This window comes from Microcaecilia unicolor, unplaced genomic scaffold (assembly GCF_901765095.1).
Source record: "Microcaecilia unicolor unplaced genomic scaffold, aMicUni1.1, whole genome shotgun sequence".
Taxonomy (NCBI): Eukaryota; Metazoa; Chordata; class Amphibia; order Gymnophiona; family Siphonopidae; genus Microcaecilia; species Microcaecilia unicolor.
The window spans coordinates 418,864-445,047 of record NW_021962969.1 but is presented as its reverse complement, the minus strand read 5'-3'; the positions used below and the strand labels follow the sequence as shown (position 1 = coordinate 445,047).

Genomic DNA, 26,184 nt, shown 5'->3' with positions numbered 1-26,184 from the left:
AGCAGTTAGCTTAGTGGGGTTTAAAAAAGGTTTGTAGCTTCCTAAAAGAAAAGCCCATAAGACGTTATTAAGGTGGACATGGGGAAAATCCACTGCTTATTTCTAGGATAAGCAGCATGTACTTTTTGGGGATCTTGCCAGGTACTTGTGACCTGGATTGGCCACTGTTGGAAGCAGGATACTGGGCATGATAGACCTTCGGTCTGTCCTAGTCAGGGGCTTAGGTAGGTGGGGACATGGGCTCCCACACATTAAGTCCTGGTCTCCTCTACTTTTGACCCCCCCCCCCCCCCGCCAATCTCCCCGCTGCCACCGCCAGGTACCTTTGCTGGTGGGGATCCCCAACCCCCCACCAGCCGAAGTCTTCTTTAGCGCCGGTCGACTCCGGCGCCTTCGCTGATGATCTGTTTCTGACTTCTGACGTCCAGCGTGCACTTCCTGTATGTAGCCCCGTGCAGGACGTCAGGAGTCAGAAACAGATCATCAGCGAAGGCGCCAGAGTCGACCGGTGCTGAAGAAGACTTCAGCTGGCGGGGTTTGGGGACCCCCGCCAGCAAAAGTACCTGTTGGCGGTGACGGGGGAGGGCGGCGGTAGCAGGGGGTGTCAGCGGCGGGCGGGTGGGGGGTCAGCAGCTGGGGGAGACGGGCTAAACTGTGCCCCTCACCTCAGGCTCTGGACCCCCCTCCTGCCGAATTCTGGCTATGCCCCTGGTCCTAGTATGGCAATACTTTTGTACTTATGGATGAGTGGCGGTCTACAGGTTTGTTTTGATCATTGAGGTTACATCAAATCTGAAATGTTAAAATGGGATCATATTGGATAGAAAATGTAGGCGTTCTAGTATGACTGGTAACACAAAGTTCTTAATTCAAAGTGTCTGTTTACCAAATGGCTTTTGAGGGTATCGTTAGCATTTTGTACCCCATCCTTGTATCATCAGTCAGACATCAGAAACTGTACGACAGGGAGATGTTTTATATTGATCACTGAGATACCTATAAGAAGGCGATGTTAATTGACCAGACAGTCTTATATAATGTGAAAAGGAGGCTGATACATGTAACAGACTTTGAATATCTCTACTTGAACTATTTATTCAAACATGTACAAGATCTTCAAAAAAAATCTCAATGTAATAATGCTTAAAAAGTTCAGAAAAATAAAACGTCCTCAATTCCAATGGAATGTGAGAGAGTTTCAGAATTCCAGGGCTTGTACCAGCCTTTCAAGCTATGTTGAAGACAGACAGGCACTACAGAAGTGTGGATTTTGCAGATCATGCCATCAAACTGACATCTTATATTGATACCTGGGCTCTTTATGCAAGTCCTTTTCATGTTGCCTTGAAGCAAGCAAGCACAAATTCTGAAGTTGTGTTCCTTGCAGTTCTGCATGGGCATTTCCCATGGTAATGTTTAAATAAGTCTTTAATTGAGCTTGTTGACTGAGCTAGCGTGACCAGAATGCTCTCCGCCCCCAGTCTGCCCTAGAAATGCCTAAACATCCATAGTCCCACCAGTGATTGATCCGGCTCTTGTGGTTTGCTTTTTCGCAGTAGTTGCTCTGAAGGATGTTCTCGTCAGTGAAGCCGTTTGAAAACCAGCAGTACTCTGCTCTGAAGAAGGAATGCCAGCGGAAGAGGGTACTCTTCGAGGACCCCGAGTTCCCAGCCAATGATGACTCCCTCTTCTATAAGTCCCAGAGAATGCAAGGTGTACAATGGAAACGCCCAAAGGTGAGCACCTCTGAAATCTGTCAGTCATGTCATTGGTCAGAAAATGCCCGTTAACTCATCTTATAATGTTACAAAGCATTTTCCTTTCGTAAGGCATGATTGGCATGTGGAATGGGCACTTACAAACGTTGTCTGGGGCTTTACAAGTGTACAATATGCATTCCAAAGTCACGCGCACTTTTATATAATATGTACGTAAGAGTAGGGGAGCATAAGTTGGGTAGAGTTGCAATATATTCATAGGTTTGTTTTTTTTTTATTCCAAATCTGTTTATTGAGGAAACAACAAGACAAACCAAAAAGTGAAAACGCAAACATCACAGACAGCTTGGCTTCTGATAGCCCTGTGAGAGAAATACAAACCAAATATTATTATTATTATTTACTGCATTTGTACCCCACATTATCCCACCTATTTGCAGGCTCAATGTGGCTTCAGAGTGTTGTTATGACAAAGTCATGACAGGATCATACAATCGGTAGTAATCAGAAGATGTATGAGGAATTAGAGAGGTAAGTGATTAGGTAGGGTGGTGTAAGAGGTGTATTTTAATCCTTGAGTGGGTTGGGTGGAATTAAGTCATTAAGGGTTCTTTTTGTAAGCTTTGTTGAAGAGATGTGTCTTCAAAGATTTGCGAAAGTTGGTTAGATTGTCTATGGTTTTCAAGGCTGTGGGTAGTGCGTTCCATAGCTGTGTACTTCTGTACGAGAAGGTAGCAGCGTATGCCTGCTTATATTTAAGTCCTTTACAGCTGGGGAAGTTCAGATTGAGGAATTTGCGGGCTGATCTTTTGGCATTTCTGGGTGGCAGGTCCACTAGGTTTAACATGTAAAGTGGGGCATCTGCGAGTATGATTTTGTGTACGGTCGTGCAGATCTTAAACTCAATGCGTTCCTTGAGAGGGAGCCAGTGTAGTTTCTCTCTTAAGGGTTTCGCATTTTCGTATTTAGTATTTCCAAATATGCGTCTGGCTACGGTATTCTGAGCTGTTTGGAGTTTTTTAATAGTCTGCTCTTTGCAGCCAGCGTACAACGTGTTACAGTAGTCCAGATGACTTATTACCATTGACTGTACCAGGGTGCGGAAAATGTTTCTCGGGAAGAAAGGTTTCACTCTTTAGAGTTTCCACATCGAGGAAAACATCTTTTTCGTTGTATTCTTCACGTGAGTGTCAAGTGTGAGGTTTCGATCGATAGTGACTCCAAGAATCTTCAGATTTTCTGAAATGGGAAGAGTGCAGTATGGTGTGGTTATTTGTGTTGTACTGGGAGGTAAGTACTAGGCATTGAGTTTTTTCTGCATTGAGTTTTAGCTGGAATGAGTCTGCCCAGGTGTGCATGATTTGGAGGCTTTGGTTGATCTCGTTGGTGATTTCATTTAGGTCACGTTTGAACGGGGTGTAGATTGTGACATCGTCTGCATATATGTATGGGTTAAGGTTTTGATTGGCTAAAAGTTTGGCTAATGGAGTCATCATTAAGTTGAAAAGAGTTGGGGAGAGGGGAGATCCTTGAGGAACTCCGCATTCCGGTATCCATGGAGGTGATCTTTCAGCGTTCGTTGTTACTTGGTAAGATCTGTTTATTCATGTAAAAATATGTACGTACATAGGGAACATGCAAATGTTAACATGTTCAGAGCAACTGTATATTTTTTATGCATGAATTTCACTTGGGTTATTGTGCGGAGAGTGTATTTTATAAAGGCACATAGGGGCCTATGTTACTTTATAAAATATTTAGAAACCTACACTATCTAATCATATCCATCAGACCATTAGAGATGTCACTTGGGAGTAAAACAGCTTTCACCGAGGAATGATCATCATAATTGGCATAAGTCCAATGATAACATCCACTTCTATTTTTCTTATGTTACATCTTTTAAATATAGTTTGGATATACCTATGTTTAAAATAGGAGTACTTAGTTTTATTTAAAATAAGAAACAAAAGGTAGATATTAGATCGGTTTTTAGTTTTAGATTTTTATCATTGGACTTATGATGATTATTGTTGGTGAAAGTTATTATTTATTTATTTTTTAACTCCTGAGTGACATCTCTGATGGTCCGATGTCTATGCTTTCTTAGCGTTGTTTCTAGAGACATATTTGTAGATAGAGCCTTTAAAAAAAAACAGGCATGTGTTTCACATAAGCACCCTGTTAATTAAATTACACCCCCCCCCCCCCCCGCGCCTTGGGCTTTGTGTGTGTGTTTTGTTGAGGGAAAAATTTACTGCCAGAATCTTTCTGATGGACTTGTGGAGGCATACTGTGATGATAGAGTAATTAATTCTCCCTTAACTGAAGGGATTTTTCTGAGTTATGATTGTATTTTCCAAGGCATTTTTCTCTGATGGAATGACATTTGGGCAGGGATGGAAATAATTGCAGGAAATTTAGTGCTAGCTAAAATTCTTAAGCATAAGCAGAAAAATATTTCCCTAGATTTCTTTTAACTATCTAGATAATATTTTTTGTACAAATTTTCTTTATTTTGCGTTTGACATTTGGCTCCTGGGTCTGCCACCATCCTGTTGCACTATTGCAGGAAGACTTAGGAAATTGGAAGACTGTGCATCCAAATGGCAGATGAAATTTAATACGGACAAATGCAAAATAATGCACTTTGAGAAGAAGAATCCGAATCATAGTTACCTGATTTTAGGGTCCACCTTGGGGGTCAGCACCCAAGAAAAAGATCTAGGTGGTGATATAGACAATATGCTGAAATTATTTACCCAGTGTGCTGCAGTGGCCAAAAAAGCAAACAGGATGCTAGGAATTATTAGGAAAAGGATGATAAATAAGTCCGAGAATACTATAATGCCTCTGTAGCACTCCATGGTGCAACTTCACCTTGAGTATTGCGTTCAGTTCTGGTTGCTGTATCTCAAAAAAGATATAGTGAAATTCGAAAAGCTTCAAAGAAGAGTGACCAAAACGATAAAGGGGATGGAACTCCTCTCGTATGATGAAAGGCTAAAGAGGCTAGGGTTCTTTAGCTTCGAAACGAGATGGCTGAGGGGATATGATCGAGGTCTATAAAATCCTGAGTGGTGTAGAATGAGTAGAAGTGAATCGATTTTTTTCTTTTTTTTACTCTTTCAAAAAGTACAAAGACTAAGGGACACTAAATAAAGTTACACGGAAGCACTTTTAAAACAAATAGGAGGAAATATTTTTCACTCAACAAATAGTCAAGCTCTGGAACTCTGCCAGAGGATGTGCTAATAGTGATTAACGTATCTGGGTTTAAAGAAGGTTTGGACAAGTTCCTGGAGGAAAAGTCCATAGTCTGCTATTGCGACAGACATGGGGAAGCCACTGCTTGCCATGGAATTGGTAGCATGGAATGTTGCTTCTAATTGGGTTTCTGCCAGGTACTTGCAACCTGGATTGGCCACTGTTGGAAACAGGATGCTGGGCTAGATGGACCATTGGTCTGACCCAGTAAGGCTATTGTTATGTTCTTATGTTCACTAGTGCCTCCCCGTCATGGCCCTAGTGATTGGTCCACTGCCTGATTTGATAGTACAGTACTGTCTCAATTATCCAAAGTAAATGAGACCGGGCTGTTGTCAGATAAGTGAAAAGTCGGATAATACAGAAAACAATGATACCATATTTTTTTGTGCCCTTTAAGAGGTTACTGTATTTAAAATACAGTATTGTTTATTTATTTATTTGTTACATTTGTACCCCACATTTTCCCACCTCTTTGTAGGTTCAATGTGGTTTACATAGTGCCGGAGAGCAGTTGCAGACTCCGGTGTAGACAAATACAAGGTGGAAGTTGTGATAGGGTAAGGTTCAAGTGGTAGGACCACATAGAGGAATCGTTCGACGGAAGAGTTCAGTGATGGCCATTACGAACTTTTGCGTTGTTGTGTCGCAGAGATCAGGCATTTATGTTGGATCTGCGCTTACTAAAGTCTCCAATGACCTATTACTGGCTAAATCCAGAGGTCTCTAGTCCATCCTCATTCTTCTTGATCTTTCCGCCGCTTTTGACACTGTTGATAACAGCATACTCCTCGATACCCTGTCCTCACTTGGATTCCAGGGCTCTGTCCTTTCCTGGTTCTCTTCCTACCTCTCCCTCCGCACCTTCAGTGTTCACTCTGGTGGATCCTCTTCTACTTCCATCCCTCTGCCTGTCGGCGTACCGCAGGGTTCTGTTCTTGGTCCCCTCCTCTTTTCTATCTAAACTTCTTCCCTTGGTTCATTAATCTCATCCCATGGCTTTTTCTACCATCTGTATGCTGATGACTCCCAAATCTACCTTTCTACCCCTGATATCTCACCTTGCATCCAAACCAAGGTTTCAGCGTGCTTGTCTGACATTGCTGTCTGGATGTCTCAACGCCACCTGAAATTAAACATGACCAAAACCGAGCTTCTCATTTTTCCCCCCAAACCCACCTCCCCGCTCCCCCCGTTTTCTATTTCCATTGATGGCTCTCTCATTCTCCCTGTCTCCTCAGCTCGTAACCTTGGGGTCATCTTTGACTCCTCTCTCTCCTTCTCTACTCATATCCAGCAGATTGCCAAGACCTGTCGTTTCTTTCTTTACACCATCCGTAAAATCCACCCCTTTTTTTCCGAGCACTCTACCAGAACCCTCATCCACACCCTTGTCACCTCTTGTTTAGACTACTGCAATCTGCTTCTTGCTGGCCTCCCACTTAGTCACCTCTCCCCTCTCCTGAGGCAGGGATAGTGCTGGGCAGACTTATACAGTTTGTGCCAGAGCTGGTGGTGGGAGGCAGGACTGGTGGCTGGGAGGCAGAGATAGGGCTGGCCAGACTTACACGGTCTGTGCCCTGAAGAGGACAGTACAAATAAAGTAGCACATATGAATTTATCTTCTTGGGCAGACTGGATGGACCGTGCAGGTCTTTTTCTGCCGTCATCTACTATGTTACTATCTTTAAATCTAGATTGAAAGCCCACCTCTTTAACATTGCTTTTGACTTGTAACCACTCGCCTCCACCTACCCTCCTCTCCTCTCTCCTCCACACATTAATTGATTTGCTTGCTTTATTTTTTGTCTATTAGATTGTAAGCTCTTTAAGCAGGGACTGTCTTTCTTCTATGTTTGTGCAGCGCTGCTTACGCTTGGTAGCGCTATAAAAATGCTAAATATTAGTAGTAGTAATCTGTAGGGTATGCCTTTTTAAACAGGTGGGTCTTGAGTGTCTTTCTGAAGTGTAGATGGTCGTGTAGTGTGTTCCATAGTTGTGTGCTGATATAGGAAAAACTGGATGCGTAAGTTGATTTGTAGTTGAGGCCTTTGCAGCTTGGGTAGTGTAGGTTTAGGTACATTCATGTTTTTACGAATGAGTTTCTGGCTGGTAGGTCGATTAGGTCTGTCTTGTAATCCGATGCTTCACCGTATATGATTTTATGAACCATAGTACAGATTTTGAAGGCAATGCATTCTTTGATTGGGAGCCAGTGTAGTTTTTCGCGAAGGGGTTTTGTGCTTTCAAATCATGTTTTTCCGAAGATGAGTCTTGCAGCCGTGTTTTGTGCGGTCTGAAGTTTCTTTAGGATTTGTTCTTTGCATCCTGCACTTATCAGCAGCATGTGAAGTCGGAAAACAGGAAGAGAACCTGCACACGTTTTAACAGCAACATGATGACATGACCAAGGAATTTGTTGGATATGCCGGATGGTCAGATTAGCGAAAGCCGGATAATTGAGTCTGTACTGTAGTTACAGTTGCTGAATGTTAAGCACTAACCTCTGATTTCTGTATAGCGCAACTTAAGTTGCACTCACAAATCCAGTCGTATCCTGGATTTGCATGAACAAATGAATTACTTAACAAGCCAATCAGCGCTCATAATCGCCACTTGAGCAATTTACACTTGGCATTAACTAGAATTTACGTGCAGAACCAAGTATTTTCTATAAGGTGATGCACGTAAATTCTAAATTGCTTAGTTGAAAAGGGGGCATACCCATGGGCGTGGAACGCGCATTTCTAAAATCTATGCTGGGCGTTATAGAATTTACCCTGTCCCCGCGTAATTTAGATGTTGGCATTTACACCAAATTTTACTTGGCGTAACTGCCCACAAGTAAATTTAGTCGCACAGATGGGCGCTTGGCGTATTCTATAAACCGTGTGGAAATTTAGGCTTCTTCTATAAGGTCCACCTAAATTTAGGCGTACTTTATAGAATGCGCCTAGGCGTATTTTGTTTTGACGCTGATTTTTTTTTAGGCGTGATATGTAGAATCTAATCCTAAGTGACCAGCTGTTGGGTGGCCAAGGGTTGTCTCATTTATTTATTTATTTATTATGCTTGATATACTGTGATTTTGGAATGCGCACATTTTTTTGTTTTGGGGGGGGGGGGGTGCATTCTCTTCCTGCTTCTTTGGGGCTTCCAGCTCCATTGGAATTGGCCTGTATTGCAGTGGTGTACCAAGGGGGGGCGGTGGGGGCGGTCCGCCCCAGGTGCACACCGCTGGGGGGTGTCGCGCGCCTGTCCGTTACGTTCGTTCTGTGCTCCCTCTGTTCCGGGGCAGAGGGAGCATGGAAACGAACGAAGCGGACAGGCGTGCAGCACCCCCCCCCCCCACCACCACCACCACCAGCGGCGTGCAGCCGGGGGTGTCCTTTCGCCGAGGGGGGGGGGGGTCGCGCTGCACCCGGGGGGGTGGGGCGCATCGGTGATCCGCCCCGGGTGTCAGCCCCCCTAGGAATGCCACTGCTGTATTGCAATGTTTCCCAACACTCTCCAGAAAGCACAGCCATCCAGTTGGGTTTTTCAGGATTGCCACAATGAATATGCATGAGAGAGCGTTGCATGTGTTGGGTGTTCAATATATGCAGGTCTGTCTCATGCATATTCAAAATCAGTCTGTTGGGTGTGGCTTCCGGAGATGTTAGAAAACGCTGACTGCTCGGGCCCCATTATTCAGGGATTTGTTTTCTCTTTCACTAGACTCACCCAGTCATTGTAGCAGTGAAACACAATCAGGGACACAGAGGATAGCTCCTTCCAAAATCTTCTGAGTGGAGAAGTAGCCTAATGGTTAGTGCAGCGGCCTGAGAACCTGGGCAACTGGGTTCGATTCCCTCCTCTGGACTCTGGGCAAGTTAGTTAACCCTCCATTGCCCCAGGTACAAAATAAGTACCTGTACATAATATGTAAACTGCTTTGATTGTAACCACAGAAAGGTGGTACAGTGATACCTCAGTTTTCGTCACAATGGGCGAAACCGGCGAAAACCGAGGCAATTATTTCCATATGGAATTGTTTGGCTAGACGCGCAGGGTGATGCTCACACAACGAGAAACAACGCCACACTGAGCAGGAGAACGCGTGGGTCGCCCTTTGTTTTCGCAAAATTAGCAGCGAGGTCACGTGGGCACGCCGACGGAATCCGAGACAAAGTTTTCTCGGAAAAAATGGACGAAAACCGAAACGGACAATAACCGAAGTCAACGAAAACCGAGGTATTATTGTATATCAAATCCCATCCCTTTTCCCTCCCCTTAAGTATGGGCCCAATGTTTGACCACTGAAAAGTGGCACGCACTGCTCGGAGGCTGTGAAGTCAGGCTCGAAATCAAGTCGAAATGAACACTTTTAATGACCCTTCTTAGTCAGACTAGTGGCATTTTTTTACTGCCATGCGATTTGAAAGTCAGCTAGAAAATCATTTTGTGGCTTGTTGGTTGTCTGGTTTGTGGTTGTAGTTTAATGATGATGATTCTACAGTGTTATTTAATTCCTCTGCTAATCCCTGGTCTAATAAATGGGGAGTGCGACAGCCGACAGGGTTTTCTGAGCCGGCTCAGACTCTGCTCTGATTTTATTGCTGGCCTGGTTTGTTGAACCTGGGACAAGAATGACTCCTCTTTGGATACTCGCATGCTATCTATAATTTTTTGATGCCAAATTCAGCAGTGTAGATTGGGGGGTGTCTGCTGCATCAAAACCTGGCCCTGTAAAGTCATAGAAGTTATGCAGTAATAAATTATTCTCTTTCCTTTGTCCCATCCCATGATTTTTTTTTCCAGCTCCAGCAGCCTCGTACTGCTGTGACATTATGAAACATCTTGTACTGAAATTGAATGAACATAGTTGGTTACTGACTGGTACTGACATTGGCAGCTGAGACACTGAGAGAAGCCACAGGGATTGAACAACAAAGCTAGTGTTTTGTGGGAAGCAAAACGCCTACTTGAGAATCTCATATTTGATATGGTCCGTACTAAAAGGAAAAATGATCTTGCTGTACCCCCCCTCCCCTGCCCCAGTGCATTTAGAATCAATGTAACTGACCCGTCAAGTCAATTGCCGTAGTAGCCCATTGCGCCTTCTGCTTAAAGGACAGGAGCTACTTGACCAACTAAACTTGCATTTTGAAATAATGACATCAAGATCTGTATTCAAGAAAGTTAAAACCCAGAATGAACAAAGAAGTCTTTGTTCATTGGAGGGTGGGGTGGGGAAAAAGCAGATCAGTCCTTTGCGTGTAGTAAAAATGGAGAAGTCTTTTGTATGTATTATTGTTTTGCTTGTATAGAAGGACGTGAAACATTTCTGCAGATCAGGATTGTTAAAGCTGAGAAGAAATTTCTGTCTGGGAGACTTTTGTTTCAGAAGCACAAATAAACAGCATATATGAACTGGGAAAGTGGCTAGCAGACCCAGGATGTTCCAGTCCTCTCCCCCCACTTCTGTATCTCCAGTCGAGTGGTGTTTACATTGTATCCAGTTGGTAATGTATAACGTGATTGTATAAAAAGAAAGGGGTTATCACAGACCCTACAGCAGATATCCTCAAATCAGTCGTCGAGGTCCACAACCCAATCTGGTTTTCAGGATTTCCACAGTGAATATGTATGAGATCTGTTTACATAGTAACATAGTAGATGACGGCAGAAAAAGACCTGCACGGTCCATCCAGTCTGCCCAACAAGATAAACTCATATGTGCTACTTTTTGTGTATACCCTACCTTCATTTGTACCTGTCCTCTTCAGGGCACAGACCGTTTAAGTCTGCCCAGCACTATCCCCGCCTCCCACCACCGGCTCTGGCACAGACCGTATAAGTCTGCCCAGCATTATCCCCGCCTCCCAACCACCAGCCCCGGCACAGACCGTATAAGTCTGCTCAGCACTATCCTCGCCTCCCAACCACCAGCCCTGCCTCCCACCACCGGCTCTGCCACCCAATCTCGGCTAAGCTCCTGAGGATCCATTCCTTCTTCTGAACAGGATTCCTTTATGTTTCTCCCACTCATGTTTGAATTCCGTTACCATTTTCCTCTCCACCACCTCCCGCAGGAGGGCACTCCAAGTATCCACCACTTTCTCCGTGAAAAAATATTTCCTGACATTTTTCTTGAGTCTGCCCCCCTTCAATCTCATTTCATGTCCTCTAGTTCTACCGCCTTCCCATCTACAGAAAAGGTTTGTTTGCGGATTAATACCTTTCAAATATTTGAACGTCTGTATCATATCACCCCTGTTTCTCCTTTCCTCCAGGGTATACATGTTCAGGTCAACAAGTGTTTGCATTCACTGCTTCCATTGCGTTCAGATAGTTTTCATACATATTCATTGTGGAAATCCTAAAAACCAGGCTGGGTGGTGGACCTCAAGGGCTGGATTTGAGGACCTCTGTCCTACAGGCAGTCTCCTAGTTTCAGTTTATTTTGCTGTGTTTTAAGGATGAATGTTTGCTGGCAAGTCTTAAAATTATTTAGTGCTTGTTAACCTAGGAATTAATGTCCTTAAAGTTGATTGAAAGTTGTAATGTGCGTAATATATATATTTTTTAACAACACAGATGTGTAAAATGAAGCAAAAAAGTGTTTGAAAATCAGAAAAAAAAGTCCAAAAATGATAACACTTTTTGCATTCACACCCTTATCCCAATAATCTTTGGCACAAAATACGCACTAACACTGAGGCGCATCTTTGACTCCAGTAATTGGCATTTAGCACATGAGTGCCAGGCGCTATTCAATAAAGTACATGCCATTATTGCTTAGCCCATAAATGCAAGGGGGGGGGGCATACATATGGGCAGAGCATGAATGTGCCACCAAGCAATACATGCAACTTGTTCGTGTTGCAGGGTGCACTTAAGCATGCCAACATACACCAGCCATTGACCCTGCTGTAAGTGGGCGTGCCTAAATTTTGGTTCGCCAACTTGCCTTCATGCTAGTATTCCATAACAGCTTAGCCATGCCCCGAAGCCACTGCAGAATTGGTGCAAAGTGTGCTCCATTTTGGCACCTACATCTTGGGCATCAATGTATAGAATTGTTGCCTTTACTTTTTCATGCCGTTCTTCACCATTACTGTTGTGCAGTTCTAGGCTAGGTGGGGTCACAAAGCTTCAACAGCCAGCTAAACTATTCCCAAGTATAAATTTTACCAGCAAACTTTCAATTTTTAATCAAATTCTTCTTTAATGTAGCACTCATAGCAAACAAAGAAAATCAACTTACAGTTCAGTTGCTTGGAAAGAATTGTTGCCTTCTGCAAATAGAGGCCATATCTAGCCACCTCAGAGGCCAGCAGATGGCCAGAACCTCAGCCCAGCTGAGGAAAAGCTGCAGCACTCAAAGGGGAAAGTGTGGGAATATTGGAAGGCAATTGTTGGGAATAATGCTATGGAAAAATGGTGAAGAATTTTGATGGAATCACAGATTCAGGAGGGATGAACCCCTAGAACAGCTGCTGATCACAAAGGTACGCTAGGAAGATTGGGACTCTCTCACACAACCCCCAGGGTCACAGAGGGAGGGGAAGGCCTTAGCTCAGAACTAAGAGCCAATAAGGAAAAAATGGAAGGGGTGCAAAGAAAAGCTACGAGAATGGTATGGGATTTGCGTTACAAGACGTATGAGGAGACTTGCTGACCTGCACATGTATACCCTGGAGGAAAGAAGAAACAGGGGTGATATGATACAGACGTTCAAATATTTGAAAGGTATTAATCTGCAAACGAACCTTTTCCGGAGAGGGGAAGGCGGTAGAACTAGAGGACATAAAATGAGATCGAAGGGGGGCAGACTCAAGAAAAATGTCAGGAAGTATTTTTTTCACGGAGAGAGTGGTGGATGCTTGGAATGGCCTCCCGCGGGAGGTGGTGGAGAGGAAAACGGTAACGGAATTCAAACATGCGTGGGATAAACATAAAGGAATCCTGTTCAGAAGAAATGGATCCTCAGGAGCTTAGCCGAGATTGGATAGCAGAGCCGGTAGTGGGAGGCGGGGCTGGAGGTTGGGAGGCAGGGATAGTGCTGGGCAGACTTATACGGTCTGTGCCCTGAAAAAGACGGGTACAAATCAAGGTAAAGGTATACACAAAAAATGACACATGTGAGTTTATCTTGTTGGGCAGACTGGGTGGACCGTGCAGGTCTTTTTCTGCCGTCATCTACTATGTTACTATGTTATGAAAGCTCACAAGGAGTCAATCACAGAATACTGCAAACTACAGGGACAGCAGCCCTAATACACAGTGCTATCTATACACAGACAATGCAATTGAGTACGAATAATACTAATACTAAATATATATAGCAATGCATCCTGCCTCCATGAATATGGGGGTAGAACAACTGTGGTAAGGGTTTTCTTCCTACTTGTGATACATTCTTTAAGCAGTGGAATACCAAGGGCTGAGGGGGTGGAAATGGGGTTAGAGTCTGCCCTGGGCGCAGGCAGTAAGTGGGGTGCACTGAGTAGTTGCACGGATATTGACTCTGCCAATCCCCTGCCCCCTCTGACGTCAACTTCCTGCTCCGGGGCAGGAGACTAGTAGAGCTGACAGCTGTGCAACTGCTCAGTGAACCACCTGCTTGGAGGAGGGAGGGTGGAGAGTGATGTGCCTAGAGGACGGGGTGCTCCGGCCAGGTGGCAACAAAGCTAGGTACGCCACTGTCAAAAAGTCCTACCTCCCTCCCTCCCTCTCCTCTGAGTTCCAGGACCCCCCCTCCCCTTCCCTTCGAGTTCCAGGACCCCCTCACCTTCAAGTTCCAGGACCCCCGCGCCTCCCTCCCTCTCTCTCCCCTCTGAGTGAAAGCATGATCTGTCCACCTGCCCCTCGCCTTCCTAAGTGCCAGCCGTAATTTAAAACTTGTTACCTCGTGGTCCGGCGGCAATGGTGAAGTGGAGCAGGCATGGCGCTTCAGACTGCCTTCCCTTCTGTCTCAGCTCTGCCTCTGGTCCCACCCTCATTTCCTGTTTCCGGAAGGGCGGGACCAGAGGCAGAGCTGAGACAGAAGGGAACGCAGGCTGAAGCGCCGCTCGCCTTCACTGCTGACGCCGGATCCCGAGGTAAGAATTTTTAAATTCTGGCCGGCACGCAGGAAGGCAAGAGGCAGGCGGAGGACAGGTCGTCCTTGCACTCGGAGGGGAGAGAGAAGGGAGGGAGGCGCGGGGGTCTGGAACTCGGAGGAGAGGGGGGGCATGGAACTCGGAGGGGAGGAGAGAGAGGGAGGGGGCAGGCGGTCCTGGAACTCGAAGGGGAGGGGGCCTGGAACTCGGAAGAGAGGGAAGGAGGGAGGTAGGGGGGCATGGAACTCGGAGGGGAGGGGGGCTGGAACTCAGAGGGAGGACAGGGGGGAGGGAGAGCAGCGGTTGGTGCTGGCTTCCCTTCCCTTTCACTGATCCGCCGTCTGAGGTCATTGCGAGGGCGGGCCGATGGGAAGTGTGTTACGAACCCAGGCATCCAGACGTAGAACGTTGGAGGTGCAAATTATTATATAGGATGAGAGTGTAGGCAAGACTTGTTACAGCAACCTAAGTCATTGTTTCTGTGATGCTTGAACCAGAAATGATACATGGTTCATTGAGCCCAGTATACTGTCTCCAACAGTGGCCAATGTGGGTCACAAGTACCTGGCATATCCTAAAAAGTAGATCAGATTCTCAAGACTCTTTTCAAGAGATAAGCAGTGGGCTTCTGAGGCCTACCTGGCCTATGCTCACATTAGCCCTCTCCTCAAGTCACTTCACTGGCTCCCTATCCGTTTCCGCATTCAATTCAAACTTCTCTTACTGACCTATATGTGCATTCACTCTACCGCTCCCCAGTACCTCAACACTCTTGTCTCTCCCTATGCCCCTCCCCCCCTCGGGTGCTCCATTCTGTGGATAAATCTCTCGTCTGTCCCCTTCTCCTCTACTGCTAATTCCAGACTCCGTTCCTTTTATCTTGCTGCACCTCACGCCTGGAATAGACTTCCCGGGCTTGTACGTCTAGCCCCGTCTTTGGCCGTTTTCAAATCCAGGCTAAAAGCCCACCTCTTTAACGCTGCTTTTGACTCCTAACCACTACTCACTTGCCCTGTACCCTTTTATCCCCACTTCTTTAATTCCCTTACCTCTTAGTTGTTCTGTCTGTTTGCCTGTCCTATTTAGATTGTGAGCTCTTTGAGCAGGAACTGTCTTTTCATGTATGGTGTACAGCGCTGCGTATGCCTTGTAGTGCTATAGAAGTGATAAATAGTAGTAGTAGTACCTGGTTAATGATTCTGAAAGGACATTTCCTCTAGTAGCTTGTCCAAACCTTTTGAACTCCACTATGTTTGTCACCTTGATCATGTCCTCCAGCAACAGATTCCACAGTTTCGTTGTGTGCTACATAAAAAAAAACCCAACAAATTAGAGAAAGCCCTACATTAATTAGAAGGATTAAGAGCCTAATTAGTTCTCTTAGTCGGGGTTCTCTATGCTGAGAAAGGGATGCTCAACCTCTGAGTATATCAGATAACCATGTTGCAAGGTGGCCTTTGCCTTTTGCATCTTGAACAATGCATATCGATCAAGATAGTCCATTTAATATTAGGAAGAAGGTTCTATCCTGGTTCACATTAAGGGATTACAAAGTTTGGAAGGGGGAGCATATGGTATTGACACACATCAATAGACCTTGTTAAGTTAAATGCATGGCTAGAGGTTAAGGGCATTACTGAGTGTTCAGATTTATGGAGATTGTTTTATAGGTTAAAAAAAAAAAAAAAAAGAGGAATTTTGATCTGGAACTAAAGAATCCTTCCCCCCCCCCTACTTAGACAAATAAGTAATTCCTGAAATTAATAAGACTGAATTTGAAGAGTGACTGTTTTTGAACCAAACTGTGATAGAAAAATGACTTCCCAACAAATCTACACTATTTAACAATTAATTCACAGTGGCTTAGGTTTTGCGCCCCCCCCCCCCCAAAAAAAAAAAAACAAACAAACCACAAAACCAAACAAAAAAAAAAAAGCACACTGAGGTGGTCTGTTCAATAAGTTATATTTTACTCTACCTGGAGGTTGTTTTTTTTTTTTCTGTAAAGGCAGCTGTGCCAGGTATTTTATTTTTGTTACATTTGTACCCCACATTTTTCCCACTCATGGCAGGCTCAATGCGGCTTACATATTGTATACAGGTACTTATTTGTACCTGGGGCAATGGAGGGTTAAGTGATTTGCCCAGAGTCATAAGGAGCTGCCTGTGCCTGAAGTGGGAATCGAACTCAGTTCCCCAGGACCAAAGTCCACCTCCCTAACCACTAGGCCACTCCTCCACTCCACTGATGCGGTGTGGTTGAAATCCTTCTTTTCTATAAATCGTGTTTTCTGAGTGCCTGGTCACCCAGCTTGAAGCAGCAGTTTTTGGCATGGACCTGTCACATGGTTGATGATATTGTAGCTTGTTCTGTCTGCATTGATTTTTTTATGTTCACACCACAGCTACCTAGAAGCATATTCTTGTTGTGGACTAGCATTAGGCCATATGATTTATACTACTAAAAAATTAAACTAGTGGATTTAATGTTACATCAAGCCCTTAGAACACTTTTCTTTTGTTGGAAAGATCTTGACAAAGTAACTTATTTATCATGGTGGAATTCTGTGTGTATTTTAGCTAAATATGAATATGCTGCGGCTGAAAAACATAACTCACTTGTTAAGTACAACAAAATATGGTCTCCTTTACTAAACCCACTACATAATAACCTTTGTCAGAATTGAAATTATGTATTACTTCTGTGACTTATGATTATGATCTGTTATCGAAATAATCCCAGACTTGCCCTAACCTGAACATATATGCTGATGCTTGTTACTGTTAACTTATTAAGCTGGCTAATTGCTTTATTTTAGCCATTTGTTATCATTTATAAAACACAATAAAAATATTGGAACTAAAAAAAAAAATAAAACGAGTGGTGAGGTAAATACTGCAGTTTAAACCAGTGTACCCACATTGAGTGGGTCAAAATTCTCCATGCAAGAGTTTCAGTTTAGCATGTTATAGTCATGCCTTCCTGTTCTGTTGTTATCAACTGAACTTGGACACAGAAAATACACCGTCGGGTCATTCCTGCTCCAAATAATTTGTATGAAATTGCAACTAGGATTGTCGATGACATAAACATAATGGAATCCTGGGCATCATTGTTCAAGCTCAAATTGAATAAGGAAAAAACACACTGACTGATAACTCGTATCATCGCACAACACCGAATGCTTCACAAACATCAACACCATGGGTGCATCCCTCCTAATATCTTAAAAATCCTAGCTGTCACCATTGACTGCTAATTAACCTTCGACAACCAAATCTCAACCACAATGAAGAAATGTTCCAAACCAAGTGGAAACTGAAACGCATAAAAATCTACTTCCCGAGAGACGTGTTCCGCCCATTAGCCCAATCCATGGTCCTCGCCCACGTAAACTACTGCAACGGTACTTATGCAGGATGCAGGGAACAACTACTAAAGAAACTGCAAACAGCACAAAATACAGTGGCTAGACTAATATTCGGAACAAATCGATTCGAAAGCAGAAGACCACTGCTCCAAAAACTACATGTATATCTTCTCACATGCTTCCACTATTCATGATGTATTGTAAGCCACATTGAGCCTGCAAAGAGATGGGCTAATGTGGGATACAAATGCAATAAATAAATAAATAAATAAATAAATACATATATCCATCAAGATTTGCACCCTGACCTACGGAATAATTTTCGGTCTCGCACCAGAATACATGACAAACCTAATAGAACTACCTATACGCAGTGCAGTAGAAGGCGCAAGAACCTACCTTACCCTACCCCCTCAAGATGTCAAGGCCTAAAATACAAATCTTCATACTCAACCAACTTCACATACATCTATTCCAAGATATGGAACACAATATCGAAAGTCCTAAAGTGAAATGGAACTCAAATATATCATCACCATGGAAAGCAGACTGCGGAGTACCTCAAGGGTCACCACTATCACCGATCCTTTTCAACCTGATGATGACCCCATTAGCCAAGTCTTTATCCACCCAGGGCCTCAACCCATTCATCTATGCAGACGATGTTACAATATACATCCCCTTCAAACATGATCTGATAGAAATCACCAACGAAATCAACCTCGGCTTGGACACCATGAACTCATGGGCAAATGCATTCCAACTAAAACTCAATACAGAAAAAACACACTCCCTCATCCTCTCATCCCAGTATAATACGAACATACCCACAAACTTAGTCACCCCAGACCACATCCTCCTGATTTTCAGATAGCTTGAAAATCCTCGGTGTCATAATTGACCGGAACCTTACACTTGAGAGCCAAGCTAATTCCATAATCAAGAAAATGTTCCACTCAATATGGAACCTCAAACGCGTGAAACCATTCTTCCCGAGGGCAACATTCCGTAACCTAATACAATCAATGGTACTAAGCCATGCAGACTGTTACAATGGAATTTATGTGGGATGCAAAGAGCAACTTATAAAGAAACTACAGACTGCTCAAAACACAGCAGCCAGGCTTATATTTGGAAAATTGCGATTCGAAAGCGCCAAACCCCTCCGAGAAAAACTGCAGATACAAAGAATGTATAACTTTCAAAATCTGCACCCTGGTCCACAAAATTATCTATGGCGACGCCCCGGGATATATGACCGACCTTATAGACCTGCCAACCAGAAACACAATCGGACCATCACAAACATACCTAAGTCTTCACTACCCTAGCTGCAAGGGACTCAAGTACAAATCAACTTATGGATCCAGCTTCTCCTACATAAGCACGCAACTGTGGAATGCACTACCGAAAGCCATAAAAACAACGTACAACCACCTTAGCTTCCGGAAATCATTAAAGACCATCCTGTTCGAAAAGACATACCCTGCTGACCCAACTTAAGTGCCTAAACCCAGCAACACAACGAAATCAAAGCCATTAATGAACACTGTATAACTCTTCTTCTCTATGAGTCTCCTAATGTGTCTGTAACACATGAACCTCTTTGATAATAACATCACTTTGTATTTGTTTCATCACTAGAGGCGACTAACGCCTCACGGTACTATGTAAGCCACATTGAGCCTGCAAATAGGTGGGAAAATGTGGGGTACAAATGTAACAAATAAATAAAATGCACAATTGACTACTTAACTTTCCAAAAACACCCGAAAGCCCACTTCTTCAGAAAATCTCTATTCGATGATACTGCACAATAAAAAAAAAAACAAAAAAACACCACGGAGCTCGAATCACAATTGGAAACCGCAAACTGAATCTAAATTTCCTTAAGGTGGTGAAGTGTTGAATCTGACAACCTTTTTGGAGTCCTCTTTGGAGTTTATTACCAAAAGAGCAATTTTATTAGTCTCTTTTGCCTTAGAGAGGGATAGGGATGCAGTTTTGAGACTTTCTCTAAGACATTTAAATTCTTTATTTTTGGGGTCAAAAATAAGGATTTATCCGGACTTATCAAGAGAGACTCAAAAGAGGCACAAGGCCTTTTTGACCCTGCGCCCAAGAACTGTGGCGATAGGAGCTAGTTTCCTATTGAAATTAGAATTGTATTTCAATCCAAACAATTTCAGTTCTTTGACCCCAAACAATTAGAGGAATTTCTAGTTAGTAGAGAGGGAGTTAAGGTGGTGGTATAGTCCCATATGTACACTGTTTAACAGCTTGTGAGTGAAGAATCCGGGGCATGTACTTCATGGGTAAAAGTTATAAAATATATAATTATTTCCTTTAGATTATTTGAGTAATCTTACATCTTGATCCGATTTCTTAATATTGTGATCGATAATTTGTTGAAACTTAGTAGTTTATTATATGTTTGATTAAGTGTGATTTCCAACTTGTACATAAGTAATGCCATACTGGGAAAAGACCAAGGGTCCATCGAGCCCAGCATCTTGTTCACGACAGCGGTCAATCCAGGCCAAGGGCACCTGGCAAGCTTCCCAAACGTACAAACATTCTATACATGTTATTCCTGGGATTTTGGATTTTTCCAAGTCCGTTTAGTAGCGGTTTATGGACTTGTCCTTTAGGAAACCGTCCAACCCCTTTTTAAACTCTGCTAAGCTAACCGCTTGTGTATTATCATTCATAAATGTGAAATTATGTTTGTTAAAAAGTTTAATAAAAATGATTATAAATTACAATTGGAAACTAACCGACGACACAAGGAAACATCCAATGACAATGTACCATGTTTAATTGATGTAAACTGTAAGCCACATTGAACCGACAATTTGATTGGAAAATGTGGGGTACACATGTGCAGAAATAAATTCCCAGGATTGGCTGCTTGGTAATATCTGAACATCTTTTAAAGAGCTTTGAAGAGATTTATAGCCTGTACTGCATAAATTCAGTTTATTAAGGTTTTTGCTCATGTTTTCCAGACTGGCTGCATCGTGCATTTAATTTCAGTCCGTTTGCTTTGCAAGCTGGCAGAGCCGTATTGCTGCTGTTTTGCCTGTTTAGACACCTTTTTCTTCAAGGATGTTTGTGATGCTGTCCTCAAAGCTTGCCAAACGTTCGTTATAATACTCGTCAAATCATTTGTGTGCCACTCCTTCCTCTTAATCTGTTTGTCAGAATTATGCAAAAGGAACTATGGGTGATTCAGATGTTACCAGTTCAGAATATAAAACCATGTGGGCCTCTCTCCTTGACAGGAAAGATAAATGGTAGAAAAATTATATTCAAGTATGGCACAGATAAAAAAAAAATACAGGTACTAAATGTACAGTTTAGTGTGTGTTTGAAGATAGAACAGCATAGGACGTCTAATTTTATATCCTGTTATTTGCGAACACCCTCTCAGTGGTTTTAGGGTGATGAAGATTTATTTTGCTGGAATAAACTTTTGGGGAGCTAAAGAAAAGGGTTATTATTAAAAGCTGGAATAAACTGTTAGTACAGGAGAGCAAAGGTTAGAAATTGTAGTATCAGTGAGTAACTTGCAACTGTTGTACACAGACTAGAGAGAATTGCAAAGGTACGATATGCAACTGACTTTCACTGGTGGAAAGAAATCACATATCACCATTATTCGTACACATAAATATCATTCAAAGCTGAAGGGCAAAAAAATATATATAGGTATAATATTCCTACTACAGTACAGTCTCTATGATCTGACCTTCGCTAATCTGACCATCCAGCATATCCGACAGACCTACTACTACTTAACATTTCTAAAGCGCTACTAGGGTTACCCAGGGCTGTACAATTTAACATAGAGGGACGGTCCCTGCTCAAGGAGCTTACAATCTAAGAGACAAGTGAACGGACAGTCCGATAGGGGCGGTCAAATTGGGGCAGTCCGGATTTAGTGAATGGTAAGAGTTAGGTGCCAAATGCAGCATTGAAGAGGTGGGTTTTAAGCAAAGACTTGAAGATGGGCAGGGAGGGGGCTTGGCGTAAGGGCTCAGGAAGGTTGTTCCAAGCATAGGGTAAGGCGAGGCAGAATGAGCGGAGCCTGGAGTTGGCGGTGTTGGAGAAGGGTACAGAGAGGAGGGATTTGTCCTGTGAACGGAGGACCTCCCCCAGTGACGTCATCAAGTTGCCGTTAATAAACAGTATTTTAAATACCAATACCCTATGCCTGTTCTTTATGCATAGAGTATGTTTTCCGTGCATTTTTAAGGGATTACCATTGTTTTCTGTATTATCTGAATTTTCACTGATCTGACAACAGGTTGGCCCCATTTACGTCTGATTCAAGACTGTACTATACCTGCTTATCGGAGGAAATTAAAAATAGAAAACTAGGCAGGTGAGACCTTGAACGTGTGCCTTTGCCTTGTTCCTGTCCTTTTGTTTGAGAAGGGAGGGGATCCTCCAGGCTTGGACTGCTGAACTGCGGTCCATGGAATGGAAAAGAGTTTTTAATAAAGAGCTAGAGCTATTGATGCTTAGACTCAGCAAGGATGCAACTCATAGCAACGGAAACCCCTCCCAAGGAGGATGGCCCTGCCAGTTCTTGAGACACAGCTAGAGAAGACAGCCCAGGCAGGGCTGCCAAGGTGGGGGGGGGGGGGCAAAATTCTTCAGGCATGGCACTGGCATGGCTCTCCTGCTCCTGTGTGCCACAGAGCAGAGTTATTGTGATATCAGCGTTAACTATGCTCTTCCGGCCACACAGTCCTTTTTCTTGCCGCATCCCACCTCCTGTGTAAAAAGTACTTCCTGTTTGGATGAGGCAGGAAGAAGGACCCGTGCAGCAGAGCAGAGCTAGCAGGAGAGAAGACGAGCAAGTAAGCAGACCCAGGGGGGGTGTTTGCCCTGGCTCCGGCTTTGTCTCTCGGCGGCCGGGAGCCCAGGAGGAAAGGTTGTACTACTACTACTATTAAACATTTCTATAGCACTACTAGACTTACGCAGCGCTGTACAAATGAACATGAAAAGACAGTCCCTGCTCAACAGAGCTTACAATCTAAATTGGACAGACGAACAGACAGCTAGGGGTGGGGAAATTGCAGTGGTAGGGGTGATAAGTGAGGGTGTTGAGTAAGAGAGTCATGGTTAGGAGTCGAAAGCAGTAGCAAAGAGGTGGGCTTTAAGCCTAGACTTGAAGACAGCCAGACTGAGCCTGACGTACTGGCTCAGGGAGTCTATTCCAGGCATAGGGAGCAGCGAGATAGAAGGAACGGAGCCGGGAGTTAGCAGTGGGGGAGAAGGGGGACGACAGGAGACATTTACCCAGCGAACGGAGTTCACGGGGAGGAGTGTAGGGAGAGATGAGAGCGGACTGAGTTGTAGCAGCAGAACAGCTAAAAATGGATGCCCTTGGCAGGGCAGATGGAGCTCGCTCTTTCTGCCACTGCCCTGTACCACTAACCCCAAAGAACAAAATGAATAGCTGAAGCTGGCAGGGGATCCCCGAGCTTAAGATGTCCATCGGCGGCCAGAACAAGTGATTTTTCCTACCTTCTACAGCTGGCGGCATTTTCCACCCATTGCCGCCGTACTGGCCTCTCTTCTCCTGCATATATTTGTTTTTCAGGCATGCAAAAAAACAAGCATGCGCATGAGGTGGGGGGGAGGGGGTTGGTACTGCTGCAATGGGTGGAAAGCACCACCAGCCAACTTGTTCTGGCTGCCAAGAACATCTTTAGCTGGTGGGGCTTGGGGACCCCTGCCAGCCATAAGGATATTAGAATTTTCGGGTGGATCAGAGCCGACTGGGTGGGCTCAGTCCCACCCATGACTACGCTCCTGCTCATTCAGTTTGCTGCATTATCTACTTCCTAGCGAGAGGCTTGAAGGATTTTTATTTTTTTTAAATTTTTGTAACATTTGTACCCCGCGCTTTCCCACTCATGGCAGGCTCAATGCGGCTTACATGGGGCAATGGAGGGTTAAGTGACTTGCCCAGAGTCACAAGGAGCTGCCTGTGCCTGAAGTGGGAATTAACCAAAGTCCACCACCCTAACCACTAGGCCACTCCTCCACTGTTGCTACTATTTGAGATTCTACATGGAATGTTGCTATTCCACTAGCAACATTCCATGTAGAAGTCGGCCCTTGCAGATCACCAATGTGGCCGCGCAGGCTTCTGCTTCTGTGAGTCTGACGTCCTGCACGTACCGTCAGACTCACAGAAACAGAAGCCTGCGCAGCCTTCTACATGGAATGTTGCTAGTGGAATAGCAACATTCCATGTAGAATCTCCAATAGTAGCAACATTCCATGTAGAATCTCCAATAGTATCTATTTTATTTTTGTTACATTTGTACCCTGCGCTTTCCCACTCATGGCAGTCTCAATGCAGCGGGCAATGGAGGGTTAAGTGACTTGCCCAGAGTCACAAGGAGCTGCCTGTGCCGGGAATCGAACTCAGTTCCTCAGTTCCCCAGGACCAAAGTCCACCACCCTAACCACTAGGCCACTCCTCCACATGGCATTTTGGCTCCTTCTCAGCCGTTGGCTTTCACATGAAGGAGCCAACGGCTTTCTCATTTGATGATGTCCTTGACTTAGAACTTACAAAGCAGTGTGGGCTTATTTAATTGGAGTGTCTCGCCCATCATCTGGAATAAGGCATTACTGTTTGATCAAAGGAAAGACGTATTGCCATTGCTCTAAAAGCTCTTTAATGTAGGAGCTCAGTAGAACCCCTTCCACTATTCGCTATTAATTCATCAGCCTGACACCTGCATTATTTATCCTTCCCAATGTCAGCGAGCCCAGGAGGTAGCTACTAGGCCGGCATAATAAGGTACTGATGTTGCTTTCTTTAATCTATGCAGTAATGCTGGGGAAAATAAACAGCGGCTTTTTGTATGCTGAGAAAAGAAATCTAACGTGGAAATGAAGGCTGTTCAATGTGAGCCGCTCAGATTGTTCTTGTTCAACGTTTGAAAACCTTATTGGCGTTTGCTTAACTGGGGGGACTTGAATTTAGTCAAGAAATCAACGTGGTTACAACCAGTAAATTCTGCAGCAACAGATATGTGGTACTACTACTACTTACATAGTAACATAGTAAATGACGGCAGAAAAAGACCTGCACGGTCCATCCAGTCTGCCCAACAAGATAAACTCATATGTGCTACTTTTTGTGTATACCCTACTTTGATTTGTACCTGTCCTCTTCAGGGCACAGACCGTATAAGTCTGCCCCGCCTCCCAACCACCAGCCCCGCCTCCCACCACCGGCTCTGGCACAGACCGTATAAGTCTGCCCAGCACTATCCCCGCCTCCCACCACCGGCTCTGGCACAGACCGTATAAGTCTGCCCAGCACTATCCCCGCCTCCCGCCACCGGCTCTGCCACCCAATCTCGGCTAAGCTCCTTAGGATCCATTCCTTCTGAACAGGATTCCTTTATGTTTATCCCACGCGTGTTTGAATTCTGTTACCGTTTTCATTTCCACCACCTCCCGCGGGAGGGCATTCCAAGCATCCACTACTCTCTCCGTGAAAAAATACTTCCTGACATTTTTCTTGAGTCTGCCCCCCTTCAATCTCATTTCATGTCCTCTCGTTCTACCGCCTTCGCACCTCCGGAAAAGGTTCGTTTGCGGATTAATACTTTTCAAATATTTGAACATCTAGAAACAGGGGTGATATGATACAGACGTTCAAATATTTGAAAAGTATTAATCCGCAAACGAACCTTTTCCGGAGGTGCGAAGGCGGTAGAACGAGAGGACATGAAATGAGATTGAAGGGGGGCAGACTCAAGAAAAATGTCAGGAAGTATTTTTTCACGGAGAGAGTAGTGGATGCTTGGAATGCCCTCCCGTGGGAGGTGGTGGAAATGAAAACGGTAACAGAATTCAAACACGCGTGGGATAAACATAAAGGAATCCTGTTCAGAAGGAATGGATCCTAAGGAGCTTAGCCGAGATTGGGTGGCAGAGCCGGTGGCGGGAGGCGGGGATAGTGCTGGGCAGACTTATACGGTCTGTGCCAGAGCCGGTGGGGGAGGCGGGGCTGGTGGTTGGAAGGCGGGGATAGTGCTGGGCAGACTTATACGGTCTGTGCCCTGAAGAGGACAGGTACAAATCAAAGTAGGGTATACACAAAAAGTAGCACATATGAGTTTCTTGTTGGGCAGACTGGATGGACATTTCTAGAGCGCTACTAGGGTTACGCAGCGCTGTACAGTTTAAACAAAAAAGGACAGTCCCTGCTCAAAGGAGCTTACAATCTAAAGGACGAAAGTCAAGTTGGCAGTCTAGAATTCTTGAATGGAGGTATAGTGGTTAGGTGCCAAAGGCGACATTGAAGAGGTGGGCTTTGAGCAAGGATTTGAAGATGGGCAGGGAGGGGGCCTGCCATATGGGCTCAGGGAGTTTATTCCAAGCATGGGGTGAGGCGAGGCAGAAAGGGCGAAGCCTGGAGTTGGCGCCACTGTCAGGGGAAGGAAAGAATAAGGAAGAGAGACTGAGTATTGGGAGGTGACCTGACCTGGCAGATATCTGCTAGGAGATTTGAAAGGAGATGTCAGGTTTTCCAGGCTCATGCTATCCCCACTAGGCTACTTAGGGGCCCTTTTATTAAGCCGCGAAGGCGCGTACGTGCACCAAACTGGACACCGCCTGACTACTGCGTGGCTCTTGCGGTAATTTCATTTTTGTTGCATGTCCGCAAAATAATTGTTATTTTCGAACGCGTGTAGC

General features: G+C 44.4%; 1 protein-coding gene across 1 annotated transcript in view; it reads left to right on the top strand.

Moving 5' to 3' along the window:
* The first annotated feature begins 1,559 nt into the window (after positions 1–1,559).
* LOC115458699 (calpain-5-like) overlaps positions 1,560–26,184 on the top strand; it is a 145,936-nt gene continuing 121,311 nt past the window's right edge. Inside the window, exon 1 of the mRNA XM_030188527.1 lies at positions 1,560–1,736. Coding sequence (XP_030044387.1) covers positions 1,572–1,736 — 165 coding nt within the window. The 5' untranslated portion in view covers positions 1,560–1,571. The remainder of the gene's footprint in view (positions 1,737–26,184) is intronic.